Source organism: Bos mutus, chromosome 15 (assembly GCF_027580195.1).
Source record: "Bos mutus isolate GX-2022 chromosome 15, NWIPB_WYAK_1.1, whole genome shotgun sequence".
NCBI lineage: Eukaryota > Metazoa > Chordata > Mammalia > Artiodactyla > Bovidae > Bos > Bos mutus.
The window spans coordinates 26,348,700-26,371,936 of record NC_091631.1 but is presented as its reverse complement, the minus strand read 5'-3'; the positions used below and the strand labels follow the sequence as shown (position 1 = coordinate 26,371,936).

Below are 23,237 nucleotides of genomic sequence, written 5' to 3'. Positions count from 1 at the left end.
AAGCCTTATAATGGTTTGTAAGGTAAGTATTATTATCCCTATTTTATAGATGAAAATTGGAACATAGAGATTTTCACATATCCGGGGCCCTACCATTAGTTAGTAGCAGAGATTCTCTACTCAGAGTTCTCAGGTTCATTTGACTCTTAACTTTGGGTCTTTTCACCATATTGGTCTACTTCTCAGTTTATATGAAGGCTAATGATTGTGTTTGTAGTAGTGCTATGTAGAGGTTTGCTGATTGAGTCTATGTAGAAGTACGCTGGTCAGCTCTATAGAGGTTTTTGCTGGTCAAGACTCATATGTCTCTTGACTCCTCAAATAATCAACAAACTTCTTAAAGTAATGGACACTACTTAGAATTCTCTAACACTGGAATATATAATAATAATGATATGACGTCAAAGCTTCTTTGAGATGTCAGTACTGAGTACAGACAGACATCAGTAAGTTTGACTTACTGATTTAATTTCAGACATTCTTTAGGACTGATATAAAAATTAAAAAAAAGAATTTCTCTCTTAAATTCTTTGGGTTTTTCAAAACAATTTTCTGTCCTAGGTAGGTAAAAAGTAATTCTGGTTAAAGAGGAAAAATTCACTTAGTATCATTTGGGGTATCACTAAACTACCATTATTCTTGCCCAGAATAAAGCTGATACTACAGATTTATAAATGGTTTTGTGTTCTCAACTGTAAAATGGGGATAATAATAGTAATCTCTGTGGTAAAATTGTTAGGAGATTTCAGTAAACCAGTGTGTATTAGCTCTAGGAGCTAATCTTGATTCTCTTCTTTTCCTCAACTGCCATTTCCATACATCAGCAAGTCCTGTTGACTCTTTGTCTTAAAGTAATCTGAATCTGATCACTTCTCTTTGACTACTAACACCCTAGTCCGAGCAGCCTCTCCCATTTCTTGCCTAGTCTACTGCAGTGACTTCTTTACTAGTCTCACTGCTTCCACTCTTAACTCTCATCACCCAGCAACTAGAATGATATTTTAAACTATAAATCAGGTTTTGCTATTTCTTTACTTAAAATCTTCCCATGGCTTCCCATTATACTTAGTATAAAATTTAGATTCTTTACTCTGGTTTGCAAATTTGATCTGGCCTCTGCTTACTTTTGTAACCCTTCCTTGCCTTGTATGCTTTTGCTGCACTGGCTCTCTTTTCTGTTTTTAAATACATCAGACTAATTCCTACCTTTGATCTTTTGCGCCGTCCTGTTCCCTCTTTCTGAAATGCTTTCTCCTCTGTCACCTACATTTTTCAAGTCCTAGTGGTTAACCTTGAAGTCTCTATCCTGCCTCTTTTTCCCTCCATTTTCTGTGTCTGTGAGCAAATCAAGTTGGTTTTCCTTTAAATATATTCAGAATTTGTTCACTTTTTGTCAGTTTTACTACAGACATTTTGGTCGCCATCTTCTCTGCTTGGTTTTCAGGAGTCTCCTAATTTGTCTTCCTGTTTCTCCTGTCTCTGCCTGGCTGTACTTTTCACCTAGCAAATTGAGTAGTGCTTTGTAAAAAGTACTTTATTTTTTTGAACAGATTTGGATTTATAGGAAAATTGAAAAAATAGTACAGAGAGTTCTCATATACTCTGCACTCAGTTTCCCTTGTTCTTACATTTTGTGTTAATATGGTACATTTGCTCCAATTAATAAACCAGTATTGATACATTAATATTAATAAAGCCCATGGTTTATTCAGATTTCTCTAGTTTTTACCTATTGTCTTTTTCTGTTCCAGGATACCACATTACATTTTCTTGTTATGTCTTCTTAGACTCCTCTTGGTTGTGAAAGTTTTTCATACTTTCCTTGTGTTTGAGGACCTTGACAGTTTTGTGGACTAGTCAGATATTTTGTAGTATGCCCCACTTCTTTAATTTATCTCGTGTTTTTCTTATGATTAGATTATGGTTACGGGTTTTTAGAAGGAAGACCACAGAGATAAAATGCCATTTTCATCATATCATATATCAAGGGTATACATATCAACATGGTCTTACATCATCTAGTCCCCCATTACTTTACTAAGCCTGTCTGCTACTACTCTCTGTCTTATAAATTCCAATCCAATTTATTAGGTCCTTGAGGTTTCTTGAACATACCAAGCTTGTTTCTCCCTCAGGAGCTTATTATTCACTGTTCCCTGTTCCATTGGATGCTCTCCTCTAGGTAGCAGTGTGATTCAACCCCTACTTGGAGTTTCTGCTTATTTATCACCTTGTCAGAGAGATCTTCATTGAACATTTTATAAAAAACTGTATACCACCCCCTTTTTCTTTTGTTTTCTGCCCTGCTTTATTGTGTCTTCCATTTATCTCAACATGACATATATTTTTCTACTCGTTTACTATTTTTCTCCCCTTACTGGACTGTAGTTTAATGGAAATTAGAAATTTTTCTGTTTTGTTCATTCCACTAGCCTCAGCCTCTAGAACCATGCCTGGCACATAGTAGATGCTCAACAAATATTTATAAATGAATGACTATCCAAATTATTTTCTAGAAAAATTATACCAGTTTATACTTCCTGAGCATATTGAAATGCTGCATCTGTACAGCATTGAATGTTGTCTTTTAAAATGTTTGGTTAGTAAAAGTTGTTTCTTTTAAATAAATATTGATGATCACTAGTAAAGGAAAGCTTTCATATATTTTTAGTTGTAAATTTCTTTTTCTTGAATTGCTTCATTGTGTTTCATAAGCTATTTTTAAATTGTATAAACTGTGAGTCTGGATACATTAGTAGTGTGATAGGTACATGAAAATAACTTATTTTACCTTCCTTAGGTTATTATAGTGACCACATCACCAAGTTCAACCTTCGTGCCCAACATTCTCTCCAAATCCCATAACTATGCAGCAGTCACTAAGCTTGTACCAACATCAGTCATTGCTTCCACAACTCAGAAGCCACCAGTGGTTATAACTGCTTCACAGTCCTCTCTGGTCAGTAGTAGCAGCAGTGGCAGCAGCAGTTCTACACCATCACCTATTCCTAATACAGTTGCAGTAACAGCTGTGGTTTCTTCCACACCATCTGTGGTCATGTCAACAGTAGCACAAGGTAAGTGGTAATTCATCACAAAATTCTGTCCCTGTAGTGTATGGAATTTTTTTTCATAATATTTTAATTTTATTGGAGTATAATTGATTTACAATGTGTTAGTTTCAGGTGTACAGCAAAGTGATTCAGTTATACATAGATTCATTCTTCTTTAGTTTCTTTTCTCTTATAGATTATCACAGAATATTGAATAGAGTTCCCTGTGCTATATATATAGTAGGTCCTTGTTGATTATCTGTTTTATATATAGTAGTGTTCATACCAAGCTTCTGATTTAATCCCCGCCCCCCAACAACACACGCACATTTCCCTTTTGTGAAATTGTTATTTGAGAAAAGAAGGGTATTTCTCTTGTTGTTCAGTCACCCAGTTGTGTCCGACTCTTTGCGACCCCATGGACTGCAGCATGTCAGCGTTCCCTGTCCTTCATCATCTCCCAGAGTTTGCTCAAACTCATGTCCGTGTTGCTGTCGGTGTTGCTATCCAATCATCTTGTCCTCTGTCGTTCCTTTCTCTTCCCGTCTTCAATCTTTCCCAGCATCAGGGTCTTTTCCAGTGAGTTGGCTCTTTGCATCAGGTGGCACAAATATTGGAGCTTCAGCTTCAGCATCAGTCTTTCCACCGAATATTCAGGGTTGATTTTCTTTAGGATTGACTGGTTTGACTGACTGGTATTTCTCTTCGTTATTATTGAAATACCTTTAGGCAAATGAATATTCCATGCTTCCATTTTTCATTCTTAATTTTCTCCAGGTATCTTCTGAATCTTTTGGGAACCTGTGACTTTGACTTCCCTATTTTCTCCTTTGTTTCTTAGCATCCTGTATATCTTTGAGCCCTAAGTTGTCATAGGAGAGCTAGACAGGACATCTCAGAGATTTCTCCTAAATTCAGTGGAATTCAGTAGAGCATGAGAGATATAAAAGGAAACTATCCAAATGTAGATACTCCAAGGAAAGTGTATGATTATTTTGAGTTTTTGTTTGAGATACTTAATTTAGATATAAGGGCTAAGAAATTAAGGCATTTTCTTAGAAAAAGGTAAATGTTAGCAGAAGTGGTAATATATAAACTGCAGTTGTGATCTGAGTGCAGGGCTTCTTCAGTAGCTTCTTTGTAGGTACCTGGGGCACTATGGCATTCAGTGTCTGCTTCTTTTGGGGACTAAAGACAAACTGTTTTAGAGCTGATGTATCTGTTACTGGTTATTCTTCTAGGGGCAGCTGGTGGTGGAGGGGGAAGAGTCTTAATAACAATAAGACCTGGTGGAGGACGCCATGTTAATATGTGTAGTTGTTCAGGCGCTAAGTCGTATCTGACTCTTTGTGACCGCATGGACTGCAGCACACCAGGCTTCCCTGTCCTTCACTATCTCCTGGAGTTTGCTCAAGCTCATGTCCATTGACTCAGTGATGCTGTCCAGCCATCTTATCCTCTATTACCTGCTTCTGTTGCCCTCAGTCTTTCCCAACATTAGGGTCTTTTCCAATGAGTTGGCTCTTTGAATCACATGGACAAGGATTGGAGCTTCAACTTTAGCATCAGTCCTTCCAATGAATATTCAGGGTTGATATCCTTTAGGATTGACTGTTTTGATCTTGCAGTCCAAGGGACTCTCAGGAGCCTTCTCCAGCACCACAATTAGAAAGCATCAATTCTTTAGCACTCAGCCTTCTTTATGGTCCAGCTCTCACATCCATACGTGACTACTGAAAAAAATCATAGCTTTGACTATGTGGACTTTTGTCAGCAAAGTGATGTTTCTGCTTTTTAATGCACTGTCTAGGCTTGTCATAGCTTTTCTTCCAAGGAGCAAGCATGTTTTAATTTCATAGCTGCAGTCACCATCCGCAGTGATTTTGGAGCCCAGAAAAATAATCTGTCACTGTTTCCACTGTTTCCCCATCTATTTGCTATGAAGTGATGGGATCAAATGCCATGATCTTAGTTTTTTGAATGTTGAGTTTTAAGCCAGCGTTTTCACTTTCCTCTTTCACCATCATTAAGAGGCTCTTTAGTTCCTCTTTGCTTTCTGCCATTTAAGTGATATCATCTGACTGGCTCTAAAAGCAGAGTTTAGGGGAATTGTGTATGGTTGGCTCATGTGTATGGAGAGGAACTACATATTTGGAACATAAGAAGTCCTAAATTCTACCAATTAGAATGTTTATACTGAATTGGTCATCTACGAAATAGGATAACTGAAATTTTCTTTTTTATTATGGAAAATTGCAAGCACATAAGCAGATAGAATAGTAAAATGAATACCCATGTGCCCATTACCCAGCTTCAGTGATGAGCAACACATGGTCAGTCTTGTTTCATCTATACCTGCTTTTTTCCTCTACATATTCCTGACCCAGAATATTTTGAAGCAAATCCTAAATATCATAATTTTGGTTATAAATACTTCAGTATGTATCACAACATGATTCTTCCCTTTTATCCCCTCTAGTTTTCATATAGTATTTATCAGACTATAAGTCATAAATAACCTTTTTTATCTTATCTCTTAAATTCATCTGACTCTTGTTCTTCATTAACAGAAGAATGGACTATTATTTATTACTCAGATTGATCACTATTATTTTTCTACTTTTTATTGTTTCTCAGATAAATCCTGTTGCCATTGTCTTTTCTCTTACTTTGGTGAGAGAAATTTCTTTTGTCTCATTCTTCTAATGATGTTTTATAGACTTGATGAATTACCTTACCAAATATTGTGACAGTCTTCTGCTTTTATTTTCCTCCTTGATTGCACTTCAACCTAAGTAACATGGTACTTCCTATTTTGTTGTATACACTAATACTCCTGTTCTCTTTACTATATTTGTCTTTTTAGTCTGGCCCTGAACCCAATTCCCATTTTCCATTTCTGTTTCATGAAATCCTCTTGTTATGAAATTCCTCAACCCTGTCAATTCAAATGTGCTCCTGTATAAAAGGATGTAGAGAACATAGATTGGTTAGGTTCCTCATGTGCACAGTTTACCTCAGTTAATACAAGAGTTCATTAATGCAGTGTAAAGGTTAAAGTTTTCAGATAGTTTAAAAATACTTTCACTTGAATAACACTTTATATTCATTAAGTTTTAAAACGTTGGCACTTGAAAGGGGCTCCAGAGATAATCTAGTTCAGTAAAACTAAGCAATATAGCAGACACATGTCACTAAAATCCTAGCAGTCAGGGAGGGATGGAGGTGAGCAAGGTGGAAGAATAATGTGTAAATAAGATGAGTAAGCCCTTGAGCTGATTCTAACTGCATCTTTCTTTTGTCTTCTCTCAAAATATTCCTCAATCTGTGGTTTTACCTGATCCGTTAAACAACCCTTAGAGAATTATAGTGCAGGGTAAACTCAACATACAGGAAAACTGAGTTGGAGTGTCTTAAGATTTCTTCTTCATTTTTATTATTCTCCAGAAACATTTTACATACAAATGTGATATTTAAATTTTTTTTCTGAATTGCAATATAAATGTCATAATAGGGCTGTGGGGGAGGAAGGTGTGAAATAGCCTGTTTGATAATTAGATTTTTATAATTAGGTTATTAATTTATCAGTTTCTCTTCATTACAGATAATAGTCCTCTTGTGTTGTTGATGAATTGTAAAATTACTGATGAAAAATCTGGGAGAGGGAATAATTTTTCTCAAACTCATAACATCTGTAGTGAAAATTGTTGGTATTTGCTTCCTGTGCATGCTTGCTAATACTAGCATTGCACTGAAAAATTTCTTAAATACTCTTATCATGAGAATTTTTTGCTATGGATATATTAAATAGTATGCCCACTTGTACCTTTCCACATGATTATTTAATGACCCAGTTCTCAAGAAACAACTGATATTTACTTTATTGGAAATGAGATACAGAAGAGCTGCTTTACCATGCTAAATAATAAAAGGTGAATGTTTCAGTATGAATTATTTTGTCTAATGCCATTTTTAAATTGACTCATTAAAACCTGAAAAGCAATATTTAAAAAACTGTATTCAAAACTTAGTTTGCAAAAAACAAAACCAAACTTAGTTTGCTTTTGTTCTTTTATTCACATTGAGAATCTATATTTTCCAAGAGAAAAACCTATTGAGAGATGAGTGAGAATGTGCTGGTTGATGTTTCTTTTGTTTTGACTCTTCACCAAGGGAAAATGAATTAGTTTTTTGAGTGTTGGAGCAATGATGCCTCTCTTGCAAAGTTTGAGGACTAGATATCAGATATGTAAAATACTACATACATTATATCTGACCCTAGGTGTTGGATAATCATTGTTTCTTTGATTTACCTAGTTTTAAATTATTATCTACTATAATAACCAGAAGTAGTTTTAATTATGCTTTAATTTTAAATGTTCTTTTCCTTACTTTTCTATAGGTGTATCTACGTCAGCAATCAAAATGGCATCAACCAGACTTCCTTCTCCCAAAAGCTTAGTGGGTGCCCCAACTCAGATTCTTGCACAGTTTCCTAAACAGCATCAGCAGTCTCCTAAGCAGCAGTTACATCAAGTGCAGCAACAGACACAGCAACAGGTGGCCCAGCCTTCTCCAGTATCTCATCAGCAGCAGCCTCAGCAGTCTCCTTTGCCACCGGGTATCAAGCCTACCATTCAAATCAAACAGGAGTCAGGTAAATGGAAAAATGTTTATAGGAGATGGTAATTCTTCCCCAGTCACCAGTTCTCTGAAAATTGTAATAATATATATGGATTTACTTCCACATATAGGCTCCTTAAGCACAAGAGTTTTAATTCCAAAGTATATTCTGAGGCCCTCATGTTGGGGATATTTATATAGAGGAAACTGATGCTTGGGAATAGAGAAGAATGAAAAAGCAGTTTGCACAGCAGGAACAGGTTTTCTTCAGTGAACTTTCAGGAGAGATAAAAGGAAGCAGAGGAAACAAACCCAGATTTTAGAACTATACTCTGGAGCCCACTGGGGTTATGAGAAGTGAGCAGTAGAAAAATTAGTCTGGGGAGTCTTGTGTTAGAGGTCATATTGTGAATTTGGCATGAGTTGCTAGGTGCTAGGCAGAGGTACTAAGATTAAAAGACACTGTGTACAGTGAAGAAATGTGGCGTAACAGTTTATTGAAATCATCTCTAGCACAGGGTGCTAGCACATTGGGCACTCAAGGGTAGGAGACAATAACGTAAGTTACTGAATCATAAAGGTATTGACTAGAAAGGCAGATAGGATAGAGTCTTAGATTTAAGGAGATTAAATGCCTCATAACATACTTAATATCTTTAAGAAAAGAAAATGGATTTTTTTTTTTCCTCCATGGAATCTATATTTTATTTCAGAGTAGAACAGGACTTTGGGAGATCCTGATATTTTCAATTTTTTGTTTACTTTCTTGATAGGAACATTTTATTATTTTTTTAAGATGTAATTGATATAACATTGTATTAGCTTTATATGTAGCATAATGATTTGATGATATATATATATATATATAACAAAATGATTACTCCAGTAAGCATCATCACCACACATAGTTGCAGTGTTTTTTCTTGTGATGAGAACTTTTAAGATTTACTCTCAGCGACTTGCAGTATACAATGCAGTACTGTTAACTATAGTCATCATGCTGTACATTACATCCCCAGCACTTATGTGTCTTTTAACTGTAAGTTTGTACCTTTTGACTGGAACTTTGTACCATTTGGTCACTGCCTCACAGCTAGTATGAGGTATGGATAGTACAATGGATCAGTAGTCATAGGGAAATTGATCTCTTGTTTTCTTTTTGCCTGCAGTCTCTGTCAGGCTTTAGTTTCAATGGTATATGTGCTTTCAAGAAAGAAGTGTAAAGTTTTCCTTTTCAAAATGCTCTGGAATTTTTTTAAAAAAAGAGCTTTATTGAGAGAGAATTCACCTACCATTCAACCCATTTAGAGTACTATTTAATGGTAGGTATATCCTTGGTGGCTCAGATGGTAAAGAATCTGCCTACAGTGTAGGAGATCTGGATTCAGTTGCTGGGTCAGAAAGATCCCTTGGAGAATGGAATGGCTACCCACTCCAGTATTCTTGCCTGGAGAATTCCATGGACAGAGGAGCGTGGTGGGCTACAGCCGTAGGATCACAAAGAGTCGGACATGACTGAGCAGCTTTCACTCACTCCGTATATTCACAGATATGTACAACCATCACCACAGTTGATTTTTAGAATATTTTCATCACTTTCAAAAGAAGTCCCACCATGACAACCTCTTAGTCTTAAGCAACCACTAATCTACTTTCTGTCTCTAGATTTCTGTACTCTGGGTTTTTATGTGAATGCAGTCATTTAATGTGTGATCTTTTGTGACTGGCTTCTTTTACTTCACAATGATTTCAAGGTTCATTTATGAAATAGAATGTATTAGTGTTTCATTCCCTCTTATGGCCAAATAATATTTGCACATTCTGTTTATCCACTTGTTCATTGATAACACTTGTTTGTCTCTGATTTTTGGATTCTAGCAACTAGTACTTTGTGTGAAGTGTGAAGTGATATTTCATTGTGGTTTTGATTTGTGTTTCTCTGATAACTAATAGTGTTGAGTGTCTTTTCATGTGATTATTGGCCCTTTTTATATCTACCTTGGAGAAATGTCTATTTATATCTTTTGCCATTTTTAAATTGAGTTATTTGTCTTTTTATTATTGAACTGAAAGGTGGTTTTTTTTTTTTTTTGCTATACGTATTTTAGATATTAAGCCTTTATCAGATACATAAACTTCCAACATTTCCTCCCATTCTGTGGGTCGTTTTTTCATTTCTTGATGGTGTCCTTTGAAGCACAAGTGCCTTTAATTTTGATGATATACAGTTGATTTTTTTCTTGTGTTGCTTGTACTTTTGGTATCTTATTTAAGAATCTTTTGCCAGATCCTAGGTTATGAAGATTATCCTTATGTTTTTCCTAAGAGATTGATACTTTTACCTCTTAAATTTAGATCTCTGATCTGTTTTGATTAATTTTGTAATGGTGTGAAGTAAGGATCCCACTTCATTCTTTGCATATTGAGCTTTGATTATCCCAATACCATTTTTAAAAAAGACTGTTCCTTCATTCAATGATCTCAGTACCCTTGTGGAAAATCCACTGAAAACGTGTATGACTTTATTTCAGGATTCTCAATTGTATTCCATTATACGTCTGTCTCTGTGCTGATTTGATTACCATTGGTTTATATTAAGCTTTGAAATCAGGAAGTGTGAATATTCCTGTTCTGTTGTTTTTTAAAAGATGTTTTGGCTGTTCTGAGTCCCTTGCGATTCTGCATGAAATTTGAAATCAGCTTGTCACTTTCTACAAAGGAGAAAGCTGAAAATCTCATGGGTTTGCTTTGAATCTGTAGATCAGCCAAGGAGTATTACCATCTTTATAATATTAAATCTTCTGATCCATGAACATGGGATGTTTCTGTGTTTATTTAGATCTTTAATTTCTTTCAACACTGTTGAAATGAGTGGTTTTCAGTGTATTAACTTTACACTTTTGTTAATTTATTTTTAAGTATTTTATTTTTCTAGTTACTTGGATTAGTATAGAAATGCAACTGAATCTATTGATTTTACATCTGCAACTTAGCTAAACTCACTTTTAGTCCTAATAGTTTTTAGTGAATTCCTTAGGATTTTCTATATGAAATAATCAAATCATCTGCAAATAGAGATAGTTTCTTCTGTTACAATCAGGATGCCTTGTATTTCTTTTTCTTGCCTGATTTCCCTGATTAGAATGGTAAAATTTTGAATATAACTGGCAAGAGTGAATATCATTGTTTTGTTTCTAGTTCCTTCTATTCATAGAACTTCTTTCAGTGTCTGTTGTAAGGGGTCAGTTAGCAACAAATTCGCTTCATTTTTATTTGGTAAAGACTATTTCATCTGCAATATTTGAAAGATAGCTTTGCTGAATATCAGCTTCTTGGTTGATGGATTTTCTTTGACACTTTGAACACATATTTCTACTGCCTCCTGGCCTCCATTGTTTCCACCGAAAAGTCAGTTTCGAACCTCGATGCAGTTCCGTTGTAAATGAAAAATTGTTGTTCTCTTGATGCTTTTTGGATTTCCTCCATGTCTTTGACTTTCAGCATTTTAAGTGTGGTATGCCTGTTTGTGGATCTCTTTGTATTTATCTTCTTTAGTGTTTGTCCAGCTTCCTGATGTGTAAGTTACTGCTTTTCAATAAATTTGGGACATTTTCAGCCATTGTTTCTTTGAATGTCCCCTTTTCTCTCTGTTCCTTCCTTTTTGTAGTTACATATGTATTGTGTACTTACTGGTGTTTCACATTTATGTTCATTTTTTTCATTCTTTTTTCTTTCTATTCTTCAGCTTGCATAATCTGTAAGTGATCTATCTTTAAGTTTGTTAATTCATTTTTCTGCCCGTTCAAATCTACTCTTAAGCCCTTCTAGTGAATTTTTTATTTCAATTACTATACTTTTCAGCTCTACATTTTCCATTTGATTCTTTTTTGTAATTTCTATTGCTTAATTAATATTCTTTATTTGATGCAACTTTGTTATCATACCTTCTTTTACTTCTGTAATCCTGCTTTCCTCTAGTTCTGTGAACATATGTGTAATGGCTGTTTTGAAGCCTTTTTGTTGTTGTTGTTAAATCTGACACGTGATTGCTCTCACAGTTTCTGTTGACTGCTTTTTTTCCCCTGTGTGGGTCATATTTTCCTGTTTTTTTGCATGCCTCCTGATGTTTTTGTTGAAAACTGGACATTTTAGACATTTTACATTGACATTTTAGATTGTATATATAGATAATAGACATTGTGTGTTGTAACTGGGTACAGGTCTTCCTCTACCCTCATTTGTGATTTGTTACTGTTATTTGCATGGTTATTTGTTGTTTAGTGACTGGATCAATTATTTTGTTGAAGTTGAGTTCAGTTCAGTCGCTCAGTCGTGTCCAACTCTTTGCAACCCCATGAATCGCACCACGTCAGGCCTCTTTGTCCATCACCTACTCCCAGAGTTCACTCAGATTCAACGTCCATCGAGTCAGTGATGCCATCCAGCCATCTCATCCTCTGTTGTCCCCTTCTCCTGCCCCCAATCCCTCCCAGCATCAGAGTCTTTTCCAATGAGTCAGCTCTTCGCGTGAGGTGGCCAAAGTACTGGAGTTTCAGCTTTAGCATCATTCCTTCCAAAGAAATCCCAGTGCTGATCTCCTTCAGAATGGACTGGTTGGATCTCCTTGCAGTCCAAGGGACTCTCAAGAGTCTTCTCCAACACCATAGTTCAAAAGCATCAATTCTTCGGCACTCAGCCTTCTTCACAGTCCAACTCTCACATCCATACATGACCACAGGAAAAACCATACCCTTGGTTTGGTATGGAAAAACCATACCCTAATGACGGACCTTTGTTGACAAAGTAATGTCTCTGCTTTTTAATATGCTATCTAGGTTGGTCATAACTTTCCTTCCAAGGAGTAAGCGTCTTTTAATTTCATGGCTGCAATCACCATCTGCAGTGATCTTGGAGCCCCCAAAAATAAAGTCTGACACTCTTTCCACTGTTTCCCCATCTATTTCCCATGAAGTGATGGGACCAGATGCCATGATCTTCGTTTTCTGAATGTTGAGCTTTAAGCCAACTTTTTCACTCTCCACATTCACTTTCATCAAGAGGCTTTTCAGTTCCTCCTCACTTTCTGCCATAAGGGTGGTGTCATCTGCATATCTGAGGTTACTGATAAGCCCCCACTATTGTTCCTTAGGGAGGTACAGCTCCAGGTATGCCCAGTTATTCTGAGGTGACAGTGGTATTGGTATGGCTCTTTCTTCTTTTTTCCTGACCACATCTAGTTGTTAAACTTCACTAACTGATTTCTCTGTTGTATCCAACAATGCTCTGGAGCATAAGTTGCTCTACAAACTGTTGCAAATTGTGGCTTCTTTGAAGGAATAATTTCAAAGGTCTATTTTTGATATTTGTTCTTACCATAGGAGGGTTCCTCTCAGCTTCCTTACTATTCGTCTCTCTTCTACAAACTATCTGGCCTATAGTCTATCTTAATCAAATCCATGATTCTACTTATAGAATTGCCTTTCATCACATCTTCCACTGTTTTGAAATACCCTAAGGCTTGAACTTCTCCACTGTTTTTCAGTTGCTAAGTGGAGTCCGACTCTGCGACCCCATGGACTGCAGCATGCCAGGCTTCCCTGTTCTTCAGTATCTCCTGGAGTTTGTTGAAACTCATGTCCATTGAGTCGATGATATCATCAAGCCATCTCATCCTCTGTTGCCCTGTTGCAGGAATGGGAAACCCCTTTCAGGGCCCGAGAGTGGGCTCTTGTCTAACACTTGGAAATGAATTGTCCAAGGAGACATATGAGCTGACAAAGCAAGAGATTTTATTGGGAAAGAGGTTGCTTGGCGGAGGGCAGCAGGCTAAGGGAACTCAGGAGAAGTGCTTTGCCACGTGGCTTGCAGTCTCTGGTTTTATGGTGGCAGGGTTAGCTTCCTGGTTGTCTTTGGCCAATCGTTCTGACTCAGAGTCCTTCCTGGTGGTGCCAAGGATTGCTCAGCCAAGATGGATGCCAGCAAGAAGGATACTGGGAGGTAGTTGGACACATGGTGTCTCCTTTTGACCTTTCCCAAACTCTTCTGATTAGTGGTGGCTTATTAGTTCCGTGTTCCTTGTGAGGGCCTCCTGTCATAAAATAACTCAAACAAATGATTACTATGGTGCCTGGCCAGGGTGGGTGATTTCAGTCAATGTGCTTCTAACAGCCCTCTTCGCCTCCTTCCCTCAATTTTTCCCAGCATCAAGATCTTTTCCAATGAGTTGACTCTTCACATCACGTGACCAAAGGATTGGAACTTGAGCTTTAGTATCAGTCCTTCCAATGAATATTCAGGGTTGATTTCCTTTATTATTGACTGATTTTATCTCCTTGCAATCCAAGGGACTCCCAAGGGTCTTCTCCAGCACCACAGTTCAAAAGCATCAATTCTGCGGCACCCAGCCTTCTTTATGGTCCAACTCTCACATTCATAAATGACTACTGGAAAAACTATAGCTTTGACTGGAAGGACCTTTGTTGGTGAAGTAATGGCTCTTCTTTTTAATACACTATCTAGGTTTATCAAAACTTTTCTTCCAAGGAGCAAGTGTCTTTTAATTTTATGACTATAGTCGCTGTCCGCAGTGATTTTGGAGCCCAAGAAAATAAAGTCTGCCTCTGTTTCCATTGTTTCCCTATCTATTTGCCATGAAGTGATGGGACTGGATGCCATGATCTTACTTTTCTGAATGTTGAGTTTTAAGCCAGCTCTTTCACTCTCCTCTTTTACTTTCATCAAGAGGCTCTTTAGTTCCTCTTCACTTTCTGCCATAAGGGTGATGTCATCTGCATATCTGAGGTTATTGATATTTCTCCTGGCAATCTTGATTACAACTTGAGCTTCATCCAGCCCCACATTTAGCATTATGTACTCTGCATGTAATTTAAATAAGCAAGGTAACAGTATACAGCCTTGACGTACTCCTTTCCCAATTTGGAACCAGTCTGTTGTTCCATGTCCGGTTCTAACTGTTGCTTCTTGACCTGCATACACGTTTCTCAGGAGGCAGGTAAGGTGGTCTGGTATTCCCATCTCTTTCAGAATTTTCCAGTTTTTGTGATTGACACAGTCATAGGCTTTAGCATAGTCAATGAAACAGAAGTAGGTATTTTTCTGGAATTCCCTTGCTTTTTCTATGATCCAATGGATATTAGCAATTTGATCTCTGGTTCCTCTGCCTTGTCTAAATCCAGTTTGTACATCTGGGAGTTCTTGGTTCATGTACTATTGAAGCCTAGCTTGGAAGATTTTGAGCATTACCTTGCTAGCATGTGAAATGAGTGCAGTTGTGTGGCAGTTTGAGCATTCTTTGGCATTGCCCTTCTTTGGAACTGGAATAAAAACTGACCTTTTCCAGTCCTCTGGCCACTGCTGAATTTTCCAAATTTGCTGGCATATTGAGTGAAGCACTTTCACAGCATCAACTTTTTAGGATTTGAAATAGCTCAGCTGGAATTCCATTACCTCTACTAGCTTTTTCGTATAGTACTTCCGAAGGCCTTTGACTTCACACTTCAGGATGTCTGACTCTAGGTGAGTGATCACATTATCCTGGTTATCTGAGTCATTAAGACACTGTTTTGTATAGTTCTTCTGTGTATTCTTTCCATCTCCTCTTAATATCTTCTGCTTCTGTTAGGTCCATACCATTTCTGTCCTTTATTGTACCCATCTCTGCATGAAATGTTCCCTTGGTATCTAATTTTCCTGAAGAAATCTCTAGTCTTTTTCGTCACATCCTCCACTGTTTTTGAGAGCACCCTTAGGTTTGAACTTCTCCATGCTCTGTTACAGATGAGTTCAGTTTCTCTGGGAAGAGGCTAGGGAGCTATCTAAGACCTGTTTTTATCCTCAGGCAGCTCTGGAACTCTGGGGGTAGGGTCATGGCAGTCTTTTCTATGTATGTTACCCCTGCTCTGTAAGCTGACAGCACTCAGTGAAGTCAAGTGTGGGAGAGTGGGCAAGCAGCCTGAGATCCTCTCGGCTTGCTTTCCCCAGTGGTGGAACCACTGTCTTACAAGCCAGAGTGGTCACGAGCCTAATATTCTCAGAGGCTTTTTGCCCAAGATAGAGCCATGGATTGGGGGCTGGGCAAAGGGGAGTAGCCACCTCTTGACTGCAGTGGCCTGTGACTTAGCAGCAGGTACCAGGGAGCAGGATGAGATAAGCTGAAGTCCTTCTACTCCTCAGAAGAAAGCCCTCCAACTAGGAGCTGGAGAAGGAGGAAACACTGTGCCCTTGACTATGGCAGTCTGGAGAGGAGTCCTTGCTTCACATGTAGGGAGGAATGACGCGGAACAGGTCTTAGTTTAAATATTAGAGATTTCCCCTGTCTTACTAAATGTATTCTTGAATAGATGTTTTTCGTTTAGTCTTGGGACTGTCACCAGAGCCTTTCATTGGTTGGTTTTATTTATTTATTTTTGAAAAATCATTTTCACCAGTTTCATTGTCAGCAGAACTCCTTATGCTTTCTTGTCAGAAATCAATCTCTTGAATGGTTTTTGTAATTTGCTTATTTTAAATTGAGGTATAATTGACATATAACATATTATTAGTTTGAGGTGTATAACATAATGATTCATATATGCATGTATTATGAAATGACCCCAATAAGTTTAATTAACATCCATTACCACACAAAGAGGAGAGTGAAAAAGTTGCCTTAAAGCTCAACATTCAGAAAACTAAGATCATGGCATCCAGTCCCATCACTTCATGACAAATAGGGAAACAGTGGAAACAGTGGCTGACTTTATTTTTCTGGGCTCCAAAATCACTGCAGATGGTAATTGCAGCCATGAAATTAAAAGACGCTTACTCCTTGGAAGGAAAGTTATGACCAACCTAGACAGCATATTAAAAAGCAGAGACATTACTTTGCCAACAAAGGTCCATCTAGTCAAGGCTATGGTTTTTCCAGTGGTCATATTTGAATGTGAGAGTTGGACTGTGAAGAAAGCTGAGTGCCGAAGAATTGATGCTTTTGAACTGTGGTGTTAGAGAAGACTCTTGAGAGTCCCTTGGACTGCAAGGAGATCCAACCAGTCCATCCTAAAGGAGATCGGCCCTAGGTGTTCATTGGAAGAACTGATGTTGAAGCTGAAACTCCAGTACTTTGGCCACCTGATGTGAAGAGCTGCCTCATTTGAAAAGACCCTGATGGTGGGAAAGATTGAGGGCAGGAGGAGAAGGGGACAACAGAGGATGAGATGGTTGGATGGCATCACCGACTTGATGGACATGTGTTTGGGTGGACTCCGGGAGTTGGTGATGGACAGGGAGGCCTGGCATGCTGCAGTTCATGGGACACGACTGAGTGACTGAACTGAACTAACTGAACTGAACTACACAATTGGCTTCCCAGGTGGCTCAGTGGTAAAGAGTCTGCCTGCCAGTATAGGAGATACAGAAGATGCAGGTTCCATCCCTGGGTTGGGAAGATCCCCTGGAGGAGAAAATAGCAACTACTCTAGTATTGTTGCCTGAAAAATTCCATACAGAGAGGAGCCTGGTTGGCTACAATCCATGTGGTTGCAAAATGTTGGACATAACTGAGCAGTTGAGCACACCACACAGTTTGTTTTGTTTTGATTTGGTGATGTTAGGGCCAAAATCTTGGCTTTCTCTGCCCTCTGAAGCCGAATAAAAAAATACGAAGACAGAGTTTGGAGGAATTAGAAAGGTGGCTTTAATCCTCAGCCAGCAGAGGGTGGAGGAGCCTGATAGGCTGCAGTCCAGGGGGTCGCTAAGAGTCAGACACGACTGAGCGGTTCACTTTCACTTTTCACTTTGATGCATTGGAGAAGGAAGTGGCAACCCACTCCAGTGTTCTTACCTGGAGAATCCCAGGGACAGGGGAGCCTGATGGGCTGCCGTCTGTTGGGTCGCACAGTCGGATACTATTGAAGCGACTTAGCAGCAGCAGCAGAGGGCGACACAACAGCCTCATGCCTCAAGACCTGAACTTCCACCTCTATGAGGAGTCTAAGAGCTTATATAAGATGAGGGCTTGCAGTCAGGAGTCAATGATGAGGAACAAAGGTGTAAGGATCTTGTATTCTTCCTCTTGCATTGTTTCTAAAAACAATGAAAGGGTGGCATCAGGTAACCCAGTAATTGAATCTGGCAGTTTGGTAGCCCTGTGGCCTTCTTTCTGTAGTGCAAAAAGAGAAAAACTATGAGGGGTGGTCTATGAAGCGAGTGCTGTAAAGGTGAGCACCAGATTCAGGATGTAATTCACAGAGAGTCAAAGGATAATAGGTGCAAAATGTAGCTCATGTCGAGTTAGGGGGCAGAAAAGCAATCTTAGTTACAGACTAGAGATTAGGATTGATGCTTTTGAATTGCAGTGCTGGAGAAGACTCTTGAGAGTCCCTTGGACAGCAAGGAGATCAAACCAATCAATCCTAAAGGAAATCAACCCTGAATATTCATTGGAAGGACTGATGCGAAAACTCCAGTCCTTTGGCCACCTGATGTGAAGAGTAGACATTGGTAAAGACCTTGATGCTGGGAAAGATTGAGGGCAAGAGAAGAAGGGGCTGACAGAGGATGAGATGGTTGTATGGCATCACTGACTCAATGGACATGAGTTTGAGCAAACTCCAGGAAATAGTGAAGTACCGGGAAGCCTGGCATGCTGCAGTCCACGGGGTCGCAAATAGTCAGACACGACTGAGTGACTGAACAACAACAGATTAGGAACAGTTAAAGTAAAAAGTAGGAATGATCAGGCCTGCTGACTGTTCTCTTTATCTTCTTTGTTCTCAGGAAAGGGAAAGAAAAAACTTAATTCCTCTTTTTTCCTATTTACTGCAACAATGAGAGGAATGGTTTTAAAAGCATGGGAGTTATCTTCTTTATGTACCTTAAGCATTGTTGTAATTCATTAATGAGATAATTCTAGAAATCATTTTTCCCCTACAGCTTTATAGTTTATGATTTATTATAATAAGAATTTGTTTATACAGTAGTAATACTTTTTTTTCTATTGAATCCTTGCTATGTATTAGGCAACTCACAATTTTCCCATAATTAATCTTCACAACAACCCTAGAAGGTATATATACTAATATTATCTTTATTTTATGAATGGAAAGCTGAGTCATAAAGATCATTAAGTAATTCGACTAATTATGCCTAGATGTTATTATTTTAATTTCTTTGTTGGGTATAAGTATTTTATAATTATTTAAGGCTATTAAATAAATATATTTGTTTACTACCTCATATCTTAACCTAAATCACCATCCAAAAAAGTAAAAATTTTAGTTGTCTATTGAAATACATTGTATTCCATGAATTATTTCAGTGAAGTTTAGTGGGGAAAAAGTGTTACCAAAATTTTCCTTCCTTAGTTAACAGCTGTTAGGACTTAAATTTGTTGTTAGCATGAGAGATTTCTTTTAAATGGACATCTGAAATTTGGAAAGTCAATGTAACAGTAACATTTAAATAAATTGGAAAAATGTATGAAAAATATAACATCACCACCCTAATATTTTAATTTTATTTTTATATATTGTTTTCAAATTCTTATCCACATGTGTATTTTATGTAGGTTCAATAACAGCATATTCTTTACTTTTGACAAAGTGAGCTATTTAAATACTTTAAAATAAGTTTAAAAATAAAAGGTTCATAAAGAAAATGTTCTTGCTTTTTGTAATCTTAAGAGGTTAGAAAAATCTTTGATAGAGTAGAGAATATATAAAAGCTACATTAACTTTTATTTTTGTCTTCTAATCCTTTCATCCCAGGTATTTGCATAGAACACAGATTGTCTGTGGAAGTTAAGATCAATGGCTAATTTGGTTTGAAAGCTCTCATATGATGTAATCATAGACAAAAATCATTTTTTATTAACAACTTGTTAAATAGTTTTTGTATTTTAATTATATTCCTGAATCAAAGAAATTTGGAAAGATAGGAGTTTGAGGGATAAAAGTTAAAAGAGTATTATTTATCAATATGAAAGAAAGCTTCTTTAGTCAAGACTCAGTAAATGTGTATAACTGCTGCCCTCTTGGGTTGATATAAACCACGTTATTAAAAAATAATTTGTATTGAGATTTATCTTTCTTCTTTCAAAGGTGTTAAAATCATCACACAACAAGTTCAACCAAGTAAAATCTTACCCAAACCAGTGACAGCAACTCTGCCTACCAGTAGCAATTCCCCTATTATGGTGGTTAGCAGTAATGGTGCAATTATGACAACTAAACTGGTAACCACTCCTACTGGTAAGTTATCTTGAGCATCAGTCCATTCATTCATCATACTCACTGAGTAATTTCTCTGACCCAGTAATTTGCTTGACATTGGGAATATAGAAATTCAGGAGACAGTTCTTTAAAGAGGCCTCTCTTGACTCTTCCCTCCTCCCAACTCGAATTAGCTCTCTGCTGTTGTCATGGTCCTCTTCTTTTCCTTTGTAACACATACTACAGTTTCTAATTACTTAGGTACTTTTTTGTCAATTGTTTGATGTTAATTACTTTATTAGCTCATGAGCTCCATGCGGATAAAGGACCGTATCTGTGTTATTCACCATATGTATGTAGAGCTGATCTGTAAGTAGGTGTTCAGTCAGGATTTGTTGAGTGAATGAAATCGCAGTCCCAGCCCAAGAGAATCTCACCCTGATGAGGCTGAGAATTGTTGTTACATTATTGTATGGTAAGTGTTAGTCTGACTGAGAGAAGCATTGGATGCCATTTTACCCAGGTATGAGAGTATCCAGACTGTGGCCCAAGGAAGTGAAATAGTACCATCCTTTGTGACTTTGACCAGTTTAATTCCTCTCAGTCTTTTCTGTTGTCTATTTCTATGTGATCATAATACCTTTACCAAATCTGGTATGTTAAGTCCCCAGGAGAGTGCTTTACTAGCCATTACTATAATAGCCATTACTATAAATTAATGTTAGAATTAGTATTATCCATTGGTGTTATTTTAAATTGGTGTAACTCTTGCCAGACTCTTTGAAGAGGGCCAAATTTAGATGATGAGATGAGATTGTTGGCTGCATCACTGTCTCAATGGACGTGAGTTTGTGCAAACTCCAGGAGATAGTGAAGGACAGGGAAACCTGGCATACTGTAGTCCATGGGGTCGCAAAGAGTCGGACATGACTTAACAACCGAACAACAACAATTTAGATGATAGAATCTGAAGAGTGTAAAATGATTCCTTTCTCAAGTTTATAAGCTATCACCTATTGGCCATTATGTAAAAGTGTGTATAAACATTACCCTTAGTCTCCCTTAAGCTTTAATGTCTCCATTTTCAGAAACAAAACAGAGACTTATGTTAAGCAACATCACATGGCCACATAGTCTATAAAAGACAGGACTGGAATTTGAATCCAGGTCTGTTTGACTCCCAAAACTTTTTTTAAAAAGGTTGTGATAAAATATAGATAACATGAAATTTATCATTTTCCCCATTTCTAAGTGTACAGTTCATTGGCATTAAGTACATTAACGTTGTTTTGCAGCCATTACAACCATCTAGCTCCAAAACATTTTTGTTTTCCCAAACTGAAACTGCCCATTAAACAATAACTCTCCATTCCCACCTGCTTCCAATCCCTGACAACCGCCATTCTGCAATACTTCATCTTCTTGCAAAGCCTATGTTTTAAAAACAGTTTTTCTTTTATTGAATCTATCATTCTTCACCCAAAACTTTTCTCCATTTTGTACAAAGATGTGATTCCTCATGTTAGGGAAAGGTAGTGAAAAATAATGTATCCTTATATATCTATGTTAGAATAAATGTTTCTGCAAATTTTAAAACAAAAGCTAACGTTGAAATATTTTCCAGTTATAATTAATTCAAGCTGTGTATCTTCATAGCATATTTATTTTGTACTAGATTTATTTTTCTGATTTAGATGTATGTTTGTAATCAGTTTAATTCTACTTAATGTTCCTCCGCTTCTTCCTTTTTTTGGGTAGTGATTGTATTTTAAAATGGTAAATACTAACTGGATAAAACCAATTTTAGGGGGGTTTTGAAAATGATTATTACAGTGACTTCTGAACCTAATTATGAAAAAAATGTTTTCAGTTGAAGAAAGTGTTACCTGAATTATCTTCTTTCTCCTCAAAACTAACTGTTCTTAGGAACAGTTTTAGAAACTTAGGAATAGTGTTTCTGAGTTACCAGATGTGTGAGATGCTACAATAGGCTAATCTGGTTAATTTTTAGTTCCTGTTTGGGGGAAAGAAAAAGTCCTAAAAATAGTGGGTACGAGTGTAAAATCTTTTTGAGAGATATGAAGAAAAATATTCTAACAGGTCAGTTAAAGTTGAGGAAATATGTAAATAGTGAATTTTCTCAGTAAAAAAATATTCCTGGCAACTCTTGGCAGCTACAACTTTAATCTCTAGTAAAATGATGGAATAACTCTCTAATGATGGAAATATATTTAGAGGGTAGCAGAGTACAAAACAGTAAAAGTTTATAAAATTTTAGGCAAACAATATACTGCCTTATTTGCTGAGTGCTGACGTTGGATTTGGCACTGAGAGCATAAAACAGATGCGGAGACCTTGAAATCTATAACAGAAATATCTAAAATGCTCTGGCAGGAAAGATGATTAAATTTAAGTTTCTTTTGGCACCAAGCTAGTGGAAGAAGGGTAGTGGAAGAAGGGAACAGAGTTAGTTATGCTTTTCTTGGGGTTAGTAATTTGATGCAACACATCACAAAATTTTATGTGTAAAGTTAATTCAAATTGAGTTGGCTGTAGTTCTTGCTATGTGCATTGAAAACTGGCTGTAAATTGTTATTTAATGGCTTGACACCTTGAAATTCCATTTTCAAGTTAAAGCAATGTAGATTACATTGAATTACAGTTAAACTGTATAAATTGTCATTCTTCTAAAAGTGATGACAAGTTTTTTTCTTGGCTTTTCCCTTTTTATAGGCACACAGGCAACCTATACTCGGCCAACAGTGAGCCCATCTATAGGTCGGATGGCTGCAACCCCTGGAGCTGCAACCTACGTGAAAACTACCAGTGGTAGCATTATTACAGTAGTACCCAAATCATTAGCTACCTTGGGGGGCAAGATAATTAGCAGTAATATAGTTTCTGGTAGGTATATCTGAAATATGTTAAAGGTATAGGTGACCAATAAGAGGAAAAAACATTTCACTGTCAAGGGATACTGTTTTGATCTCAGTTTTCTGCTTAGAAATCTAGAACTTGGTTTTTAGCCCTTATGTCTAGTGATTAAGTATAGTTTTTTAGTTCCAGTATAAAATCTTTACATGTTAAGCTTTTGAGAGTTTAAAAATAGAAAGAACATTTAGTTGCTTTTAATCAGAATGGGAGGATTATAGTTTACATTTGCATAGAGATGTTTCATTTATAAAATATTGTCCCATCTATCAATTCATTTCTACCTCAAAACTCTGAAATAGTTGGTATCATCTCCAGTTTATAGGTATAGATGTATTGTACATTTCAAGAGATGAACGTGACCTGTCCAAAGCCACATAAACTAGGCAGTGAAAGAACTAGTATTTATTTGTCTAAATAT

The 23,237-nt window shown here is 37.1% G+C and overlaps 1 protein-coding gene across 17 annotated transcripts in view; it reads left to right on the top strand.

The window, feature by feature from the left end:
* EMSY (EMSY transcriptional repressor, BRCA2 interacting) overlaps window positions 1-23,237 on the top strand; it is an 80,800-nt gene that overhangs the window by 23,738 nt on the left and 33,825 nt on the right. For 15 of the 17 annotated variants that reach the window (XM_070383676.1, XM_070383672.1, XM_070383673.1 and 12 more), the window contains 4 exons: window positions 2,801-3,077; window positions 7,456-7,710; window positions 19,775-19,924; window positions 22,619-22,789. In XM_070383676.1, the coding sequence (XP_070239777.1) occupies window positions 2,801-3,077; window positions 7,456-7,710; window positions 19,775-19,924; window positions 22,619-22,789 (853 nt within the window). The remainder of the gene's footprint in view (window positions 1-2,800; window positions 3,078-7,455; window positions 7,711-19,774; window positions 19,925-22,618; window positions 22,790-23,237) is intronic. The other 2 variants (XM_070383675.1, XM_070383680.1) reach the window with 2 other exon arrangements.